This window comes from Triticum aestivum, chromosome 1A, assembly GCF_018294505.1.
Source record: "Triticum aestivum cultivar Chinese Spring chromosome 1A, IWGSC CS RefSeq v2.1, whole genome shotgun sequence".
Classification (NCBI taxonomy): Eukaryota; Viridiplantae; Streptophyta; class Magnoliopsida; order Poales; family Poaceae; genus Triticum; species Triticum aestivum.
Window position 1 is genome coordinate 580,825,460 of NC_057794.1, and position 9,518 is coordinate 580,834,977.

Genomic DNA, 9,518 nt, shown 5'->3' on the forward strand with positions numbered 1-9,518 from the left:
TCCGTACCGAAGAAAAGGTCCCCCACAGCCGTCGACGCCTCTATTATCTCCAGAGAATGATAGAACAGAGGCACCCAGTGACACATCGTTAAAAAGGCCTCACACACGGCATGAGTCACCTGAAAAGGCCCATTTTGAACCAACCAAGGAAAAACGATCCCCAAACCGGGCCAACTTACCACCAACATATTGCCATAAGAAAAAAAATTACTGCCAACATACCACGATGCACCAGCGGCTCTCATTTCTTGGGAGCTTAGAATCTGTATCGATTTCGATGAAAAAGCATTGGTTTGTCTGTTGCTATGACTAGACACTCTGGTGGTTAGTACGTCCGCTCCAACAACCAAACATAACAACATCTACACCGTTGCGCCTCAAACCCGCTTCATATGCCTGGACGGGCCGCCCGATCACTGTCCGGACATGATTTTTTAAACTCAGACGGGCTCCTTAAATGGGCCTCAAAACATCCGGGCTGACCGCCACCCTTCATATCCAGTTCAAATATGAAGTGGATATGGGGGCGTCCGGGCAAGTGCGTCACGTCGAACCCGACAACCCGACCCAACCGCAAATTGCACCAAATCCACCCCAAGACCTGTCGGATCCATTTGCTATCTCCTCTCTTCTTCCTCCGATCAATTGATTGCATGCATTGGCAATGGAAGAACCGCCCAAGGGTTTGCAGGGAATGTATCAAGGTCACACCAGAGAGACCATCATCATACTAGAAGCAGTGGCATCACATGACTTATGAATTTGCCATGCTTTCTTTGGAATGCCGGGTTCTCACAACGACATCAACGTGCTTCAACGATCTCTGGTGTTCCGGAGGCTTTGCAATGGGGAAACACCACCGTGCAACTACACCGTCAACGGCCAAGAGTACAACATGTGATATTATCTTACCGATGGTATCTATCGTCGGTGGGCGGTGTTTGTAAAGACCATATCCGAACCGCATGGCAATAAACAGATCCACTTTTCAACAATGCAAGAAGCGGCTAGGAAGGATGTGGAGAGGGCATTTGGTGTGCTTCATGCTCGTTGGGGAATTGTGTGAATCGTTGCAATGATGTGGGAGTCAGAAACTTTGTGGTAGCTGATGACATGTTGTGTTATTCTGCACAATATGATTGTCGAGGAATCGAGGATGAGGGTGATGGCGTAGCCCAAACCCATGATTTTGAAGCACCTAGAGAATTCTGGAAGATCAAGATGTGGCTCAGCTTATGAAATTTTTGCAGATGCATCAGAATCTTCGAGATCATCAGGTGCACACGCAGCTACTCAATTATCTTGTGGATCACGTGTGGACCCACAATGGCAACCAAGGTGTTAATGCTTGAGTTGTGTACTTCAAATAAATTTTATGTAAACACTAACTATGCTCTGCACCAACATTTGTTATTTGCATGCGACATTGTCTTGTATGATCGACATGCATGGATTTGCATGATTTTGAGAGTCCAGATTTGAGATATATGGAAGCCGGGAGAGAAATATGAGAATCCATTCGGATGCGCCCGCGGACGTATAAGGGGTCGGATTTGCCAAATGCACTTGTAGATGCTCTAACCAAGATAAAATCAACCAGCTGACGGACAAGAGAACACATGTATAGAGTTTGAGAGAGTGCTCAAGCTGAGAAACTCACCGTGGCAGCAAAGGAGAATAAGCAGGGCAAGAAGAGAGGCCAAGCAATGATGAACTTTGTTTTTTTGTACGCAAACCCCCTTCACCGCCATTCCCTAAAGTGGTAAAGAAGGGAGCTCTTATTTGTCTCATTGGGCCAAAGAAATGGGAAGGAAAGTACACTTTGAAAAGAGAGCTCGAACACAGTATCAAGAATAAAAGGGATGGAAAAGAGGGGTAGGAAGAATTTTTGCGTTGCCTTCTCCGTCGAGAATGAAACTGGATGGAAAAGAGGTAGGAAAACAATTTCTTCTTCCAAGGAGAGGTTTGTTTAAAGAGACGCGATGATTGTCAAGGAAGATTTTCGCTATCAGAATGGAAATAACATGTCCACATGTTCGATATATATTTCTGAGCCGAACAATTCTTTGACCATGATAAATTTTCATTAGTTCATGGCAATGCACGAGTATTCAGCTAGTTTCCCTTTGATAGTAGAGTTGTATAAAAAAAGCTAGAGCTCCAATGGATCAAGTTAACATGTCCTGTTTTAGTAGTAAAAAATCCACCAACTTATCAAAAGCCGATTGTTTGAACCCTAGTCAATACATTTTTTTAAACTTCAAAACAAAGTTTCTAAAATTCATGAATTTTGTTCATTTCTTGGGGTAAAACAGAAACAAAACAAAAGATAAAACCTCCTTTCATTAGGGAGAGCCCTAGGGGCCATTAGTAAACTTCTATTTTCTGGGTTGTTTCTCAATGTTTCAAGGACAACAATCCCCCCTAGCATGTTTATTCATTTGTTCGTACAACTTGGTTTGTCGCGAATAAAAGGCATGCTTACTCTAGCCCTTCCAATTATGCATAAACATAACAAAAATCGTGCAACATGTGTCTATTGGTTTTGAAGATTGACCAACTACACATTTGAACCACATAAGTTCAGTATTGCTGACAACTCATACGTTCTACAATATCTACTTAACTACCTCGAAACTTGATAGCTTTGTACTCTAGAAACATCTACCAACCTTTATCTTTCCAAATTATACGGTTGAAACACTCGACCAAATCTAGTAGGTAATTAAGAATACTATCAGCAAGAGAACACATAAATACACAATAATGTATTACACTACAATACAATAATGTTTAGTTTTGATATTGTTGAACCTTGTTGTGTTGTGTTGTGCTCATTTTATAATCTTCTACAAAAACTTTGTCACATAAGGTTAAAAAAGGAAGGCAAAACATATTTATGCATGTAGGATCACTGTAATCCAGCGCAACGCTAAACTCAATCTATAGGAAGCATAAATTAGTTTATGTAATAAAGCAATTTTTTTGCTTAGATTTTGGAGAAATCCTCACTATAGCTAAAATAATTTTAAGCACCCAAATTATTTTACACAAAAATATGTTGAAATGTATTCAAATCTAATACACCGGCATGCATTTGTAGTGACAGATATTTATATAGTTTTATGTAAGTGTCATTCTTACTGATACACTCTTCCATATATGACATATATACAACTATGACGAGTATAGTTAGTATGAAATAAAAGAGTTCAATATAAATAAGGGAACCTTTAGGGATCGGATTATTGATCACTAGGTTCCTATCAAATCAGTAGCAAGCCATCGCATGGTAGCCCGTATGTCGCTTGATTATGAGTGAGACTGGCCCACATCTTTCATGGATAGTTTCCAAAAAATGGAGTATGATAAAATAGATTATGTGAAATTTCCTAATATTTCTATAAATATTTAGAAAATCAAATCAACTATTTTTGTATATTTAGGAAACTAATTTTTGGTGATAAGGAGACTAATAATTCTAGAAAATTGATATTGTAGGACATATAATTTTCTGCCTTAAAAAAGGTTTTCTTTCAAATGCTTTCAGTTTTTTCTTCTGATGAGACCGTTGCTACGATATGGACTTTTTATCGATGAGATATTATTTATTACCAAAAAACATTATATTTTTTCAACGAAAACACTGTATTTTAGAAAACAATCATGTGATAATTTATTTCCTATAATCTTGATTATTATAATGTTAGTGATACATCTAATTACGGGCCATGCAGTTCACTTCCATATAAGAAATGTTTCCAAGTCTGGTGAACGGAGTGGAATTTAATTTTTCTTCGTATCTAGAATATTTTGTTTCCCTTGTCCATTGAGGTTGCTTCCCCATCCATGTTTGGATTCCATTCTCCGTTTGTGCGTATAAAAGTCTGATGACAATGTGTCCCCTTTCAACCCTAACCCTATCACCGCCGCCTTTCCTACCCATTGCCCGCCCCATCTCCACTCTGTGATCGAAATGTTGTTGCACCGGCCTATAGCTTGCTGGCGGAATCGACTCGCGGATGAAAATGTGCAACCCCAGATGCCTTGGGGGCTACCTCTTCCCGCGCTTTACTAGCCATAGCCACGGACGTGTCCTCCTCCTATGGCTCTGCCCACAACAGATCTTGCGCCATCTTTCCCGTCACCATGCCGCCCACATTTCCGACGCGAGTGTTGGCACTCCCCCTCTAATGAAGAGGATGCCTTCACCCTCCCACTCACTCTATCCTCCCTGTCCCCATTTATGCCGAGCCTGAGGACCCAATTTGGTTCATATTGGAGCTCTTCGCCCGCTGCCAGGGCTTCACCTCCTCCCTCCCCGACGACAAGCTGGAGGAGAAGCAGCAACGTGAGCTCAACCGCTCGCAAGCCGCTCGACTCCAACGGCGACCTTGATGGCCTCGACGAGGACGAGGAATAGACGACCTCGACTACTAGATAGCTGGCAACGTCGAATAGCAACATCACCTGCTTTTTTTATAACTTGGAAATGTCGCTTACTAACATTTTAAGTCACAATTATATGTAAATGAGGCTACTATTGGTCCTATTTTAAGATGATTTAAGTATTAATACGTTCTTTGCTCTTGATTAAGTTTTAGTCCTTGTTTGATTGCCTCCATTTAGAATTAGAAATTCCGGACAAAAGCCAAAAAAAATGAAAAATGAGAAATAAATATGGAGATTGTGCTATAATGACAACGGATTTGCGCGTCACCTTAAGTGCACTCCATACTCGGGTTGGACGCTTCGGATATGGCGATTGTGTTAGAGTTTCTCTAACACGAGACGCCCAAAGAATTGGGTTTATACAGGCTGCCAACCAAGCATCGTTTTCTTTCCGGAAGAAAGAAAGGCGGTCTCGCCTCCAGCCGCTATTCTCTGGCGGCTCCCCTCCGTTGACGACCTTGGTCGTGGGTCGTGAAAGGGGTCTCTGGATTCATGCGTGTGGATCGTTTTAAGAATTACTAGTAGTTTAGGTTTTTGGGTTGTTCATCGTCTTGGCTTCAGTGATGGCGACGGTTGCATTGAATAAAGAATCTTCATATCCTTTCGATACGTGTTGGGGTTGAATTTGAAAATAATATGTTCAAGTAAGGATGGTGTGGCGGCGACAACATCCTCTTGGTGGACTTTGTCCTTGGGTTCTGTCGTTGCGACGACATTTTCTCCAGCGCCGACGCAAAGCTTGGAAGGTAGCCCAGGAGCAGATGCAGATTATGGTATGCATCGGTGACATCTGGAACATGGTGGATTGTGTGTTGGGTTCATGGCATGCATTGTATGGTTCCCTCTTTCGATGTCTTAATTGTGTGGGGTGTCAGATTTAGAGTTCGATGGTCTGTCTAGTTTGTTGCTCCGGTCTGATTTGTTCAACGGTAATGGCTTCGCCTTTCGTGAGCCACCTTGAAGGCCCGCAAAGTTGCAAATCAGCGATGGAGCGGCGTCGAGCTCAGGTGAGGAGGTGATCCGTTTTTTTCCTTTGATGACTGCTATGGTGGTGCCGGATGCAGGTGGTGAGAGTTCGTGCCAAGCTCAGGGGATTTTTCACTCTTGATTGCATTTCTCATGCTTATCTGGTGTTCCTTTATGCGAAGGCTAATGTTCTTTTTCACTTTTGCCATGTCCATGCCTACGTGACTTGTACTATGATCTTTATTATATAAATAAATGAGACATGTCCATGCAAAAAAGGGTTTATACTAGATACATTTTTCTCCTCCAGAATGGAGAAATATTTCATGCCAGTGCAAATATTCCACCTGAAACATACACCAACACTCGCTGACACCGACTATACGACTATAAATATTTGCAACACTGACTGACAGTACCAGCCACAGCCTGCCCGGTGGCCATTGCCACTCTGCTTTTGCCAAGGCGCCTCCTCTGATTTCTAGATGCATTTGGTGCTTGTTTATCTGAATCATTTTCAGTCACTTGAGACCCCGAATGTACTTGCGCGCGAATTACATCCCTGCAAACTTGGCTTCCTACTTGCACATGCTAGGAGACACCGTTGCGACGACGAGGACGCACGTCAGTCATGTGGCGGCCGTCGTGCTCTTGCTGCCCAGCAGCATCGCCGTGGCGGCCCTGATGTTGGAGGAGGGCTTTGCCGTCATCTGAACCGCTGCCATGCTCGCTCCTGACCCACCTGATCCACCAAATATCCATCTCCCTTGCACGCATTCCCGCCCGATGCCGCATTGACGTTGACCTAGAGCGGACGCGACATCTTACTGGTGCCGGCATTGAAGCGACGCGCCGGCCGAGAGCGCAGCTCTCGCTGTGTCCTTGGTGTCTGTACTTCTTCGCCGCCATGGCAGAGGACGAGCAGCCTGCCGGCTCCTGTGTCGGCGTTTCAGAAGGCACAAGAGGAGCAATGGTACAACATATTCCTTCTCAAGCAGCACCGATTGGCGGAGGACCAAATTTAAGGCGATCGCGCAAGCAAGGAGGCCGTGGCCGCCATGATCGCGGCGAACCCAAATTGAGCGGACGTTCTACGAGGTCGCGCATGCTCAACACGCCGCTCGCAGCGCAAAGGCGGCAAAGCCGGACATGGATGTGGCAGCACACACGCTGGCGGTACAGGCAGTCAAGGACGAGAATGCCAGAAGTTGCGCGTCCTACGTGTCGCTGTCCAACTTTTGGGGGTGCATGTGGCAGGTAGACGGTGACGGACCGTCCACGTTCATCGTCGACCTTACATCCAATGACACCAACGACGGACCTGTCGCTGACTCCTTTGAGGATGAGTAGGGCATGGGAGGTGGCAGGGCCTTGTGTGCCAAGTGGGCTGGTCTGTCTCTCACGTCCTATTCTTCCTTGCCGGAAACTGTACCTTCACTTCACGGGTCTTAACCCCATCCGGCACTCATGAAGACAATAGATGCATGACGTGGTTACTGATGCAGAATACCAAGAAAGTGGACTACGGGTGCCGTCGTAGGATAGGTTTAGGTCCGGCTGCTCCTTTTCATAATAAAATGTCCGAATGGTAATGAATGTGTTTTGGTTTACATGAAAATCCATTGGGTGTGTATGAATTACGTCTTTTTATTTAAACCTTATTTGAAATGTATGTGGGGAGCATTGGATGACCGGTTTCTGCATTTTGAGGTCAGCATGAAGATGCCCTTGTACAAGATGGTATTATATTTTCTCCTCCAGACCACAACGGAGAAATATGGCATGCAAGTACAAACATCCCACCTCAAGCACACGCCAAAACTCGCTGACACTGACTGCAACTACAAACATTTGCAACACTGACTGACTAGGGGCCAGCCTGCCCGGTGCCCATTGCTACTCTGCTTCTGTCATGGCGCCTCCTCTGTTTTCTAGATGCATTTGGTGCCTGTTCATCTGAATCCTCTTCGGCCCACTTCAGCCTCCAAGTGCATTTGCGCGCGAATTACAAGCCTGCGTACTTCGCTTCTTACTTGCACAGGTTGAGAGACACCGTTGCGACGACGAGGAGGCACGTCAGCGACGTGGCGGCCGTCGTGCTCTTGCTGCCGGGCATCACCGCCGTGGCGGCGCTGATGCTGCCGCCGTAGTCCGGAGGCGACATGGACCCGTAGATAGGAGGGGAGTTGTAGTAGCCGCCAGGACCAGGAGGAGAGTTGTAGGAGCCGCCGGGAGGGGATCCGTACGTCGGGTTCACCGGGGTCACCGGAGACGTCGTGTTCAGGACGGAAGCACCGGTGCTGCACGCCGTTCGTTGCATCGATCAGCCGAAGAAAACGGAAGAAATTATGGGTTTGCATGCACCATGCTTAGTTAGGAATTGATGGTTACCAACCTAGTGGATGGGTACTTGCAAGAGGTGGTGCTGGGATCGGTGCTGGTGAGGATGGCGGCGCCGGCGAAGTCGCAGCTGGTCTGGACGGGGTTCTTCTGGTAGTAGGAGTTGAAGGCGTAGGAGGCGTGGTCGCGGACGGTGTCCGGGTCGGCGCAGCTCCCGCCGGGCTGGATTGGCGAGCAGTCCGCGCCCTGCCCGCACGCGTAGTCCAGCGCCACCTGCAGCGCCGCCGCGCCCGCGCTCGGGCTCGCCACGCACCAGCTCCCCGCGCCAGCCGCGGCCGTTGGGTGCGCCAGCGTCGGCGCGGCGGTCGCCTCCGGCATCGGCGTCGGGTTCGCCAGCGGGACCGTCGCCAGCGGCGTCGTCACGTCCAGCTCCGGCATGTCACGCGCGCGCTCCAGCCTCACCGTGGCGGCCTGGGGGCGCGACGCGGCGCCGGTGTGCGCTCTCTGCTCGACGCCTCTCACCGCTGCACGAACCAATCAAACAAACTGAAATCAGCACGAGCAGCCGCACGAAATTCTTGGTCCGATCATCATTATTACATCATTAAGCGAGCAAAAGCAGAGTTTTGTTCTGAGAGTTCAACTAGATTTCTCGACAGAAAGCATCCGTTTGTCTGTTGCTATGACCCGACACTCTGGTGGTTTGTTCGTCAGCTCCAACTACTGGCACTCTTGGTGAGCTCCAACAACCAAACATAACCAACTGACAGACGAACGCATGTATAAATGGAGACTTGAGAGAGTAGTCGAGCTGAGAAGCTCACCGTGGCAGCAGAGGAGAGGAAGCAGGACAAGAAGAGAGGCCAAGCAATGATGAACTGGCCCAATACCCATGCCGCCGGCACAACCTTGCACAGCCACACCACTTGGAGACAGAGAGAAAAAAGCAGCTTATCAAGTGTGGAGTGAGCTAGCTTAGCTGCTCTGCTGCTGCCTCAGTAGCTCAAGTACAGTTCAGTCAGTGCAAAGCATCTGCATCCGCCGATAAGCACCATCGGGGAAACCAGCGTTGGAGCTTTGCAATGCAGGGTCAGGGAAACGAGACAAGGAGCAATAGATTAAGCCAAAGGTGGCGGCAAAAGTGAGAGGAAAGGCAGGGTGAGTAGGGAGGTGAGAGATGCAAAGGAGCTCGAGGAATTCTTCGTGTGGGGCGCCTTCATGATGGCTTATAATTAGCCTTGCCCATGATGAGATTTTGTGATAGGAAAATGGATTGTTTTTCGTCTCGTGCAGTTAGGCGCACAATTCTTATTCGTCTGGTGAAGTATTTCCTTTCTCTTTGTGACAAAGATGCTACCTACAGTTAGACGCACTGCCGGGAGAATATGTACCGTCGATGATTGATCGACGTACGTGTTGTGTTGTGAGCGTCTGCACCACTGCTCTGTTACCATTCTCAGCTCACCGGTTCTCTTCTGTTCATCAGAGATGACACACAATCCTTGTCAAAGAAACCACACGCTGTTCCTTTGATTGCACGCAGTTGTTCTTTAACTGGTCCGATCATCATCGGGTACTCGAGTTGGTGGTAAAGTTCAGAATCTCGTCTTCTTTTAACTGTGCCCACTGAACTAGTTGATCACTGGGAAAGGAGAAGGGTGGTATAAACGGAAGCTCGATCAACGTGATGCTTCGTCCATCTAATCCCCAACCTTTGCATCTGCTTTTGGGAGACCTTTCTTTTCATCTTCTCGGGCAGC

At 47.0% G+C, this 9,518-nt stretch overlaps 1 protein-coding gene across 1 annotated transcript; it reads right to left on the minus strand.

The window, feature by feature from the left end:
* Positions 1-7,146: 7,146 nt before the first annotated feature.
* Positions 7,147-8,931, minus strand: LOC123182404 (PLASMODESMATA CALLOSE-BINDING PROTEIN 2). The gene is made up of 3 exons (XM_044594952.1): positions 8,583-8,931; positions 7,814-8,282; positions 7,147-7,718 (listed from the first exon to the last, which is right to left on the minus strand). Exons 1-3 carry the CDS (start codon positions 8,650-8,652, stop codon positions 7,448-7,450), a joined length of 810 nt encoding a protein of 269 aa, XP_044450887.1. The 5' UTR covers positions 8,653-8,931; the 3' UTR covers positions 7,147-7,447.
* Positions 8,932-9,518: the final 587 nt, after the last annotated feature.

What these genes read in the sequence shown, in the direction of transcription:
- LOC123182404 (XM_044594952.1), bottom strand. Translation starts at nt 8,652, where the DNA reads ATGGGTATTGGGCCAGTTCATCATTGCTTGGCCTCTCTTCTTGTCCTG. An exon ending in TCCTCTCCTCTGCTGCCACG is followed by an intron (nt 8,283 to 8,582) that starts GTGAGCTTCTCA and finishes TGGTTCGTGCAG; the next exon opens with CGGTGAGAGGCGTCGAGCAG. An exon ending in TGCAAGTACCCATCCACTAG is followed by an intron (nt 7,719 to 7,813) that starts GTTGGTAACCAT and finishes AACGGCGTGCAG; the next exon opens with CACCGGTGCTTCCGTCCTGA.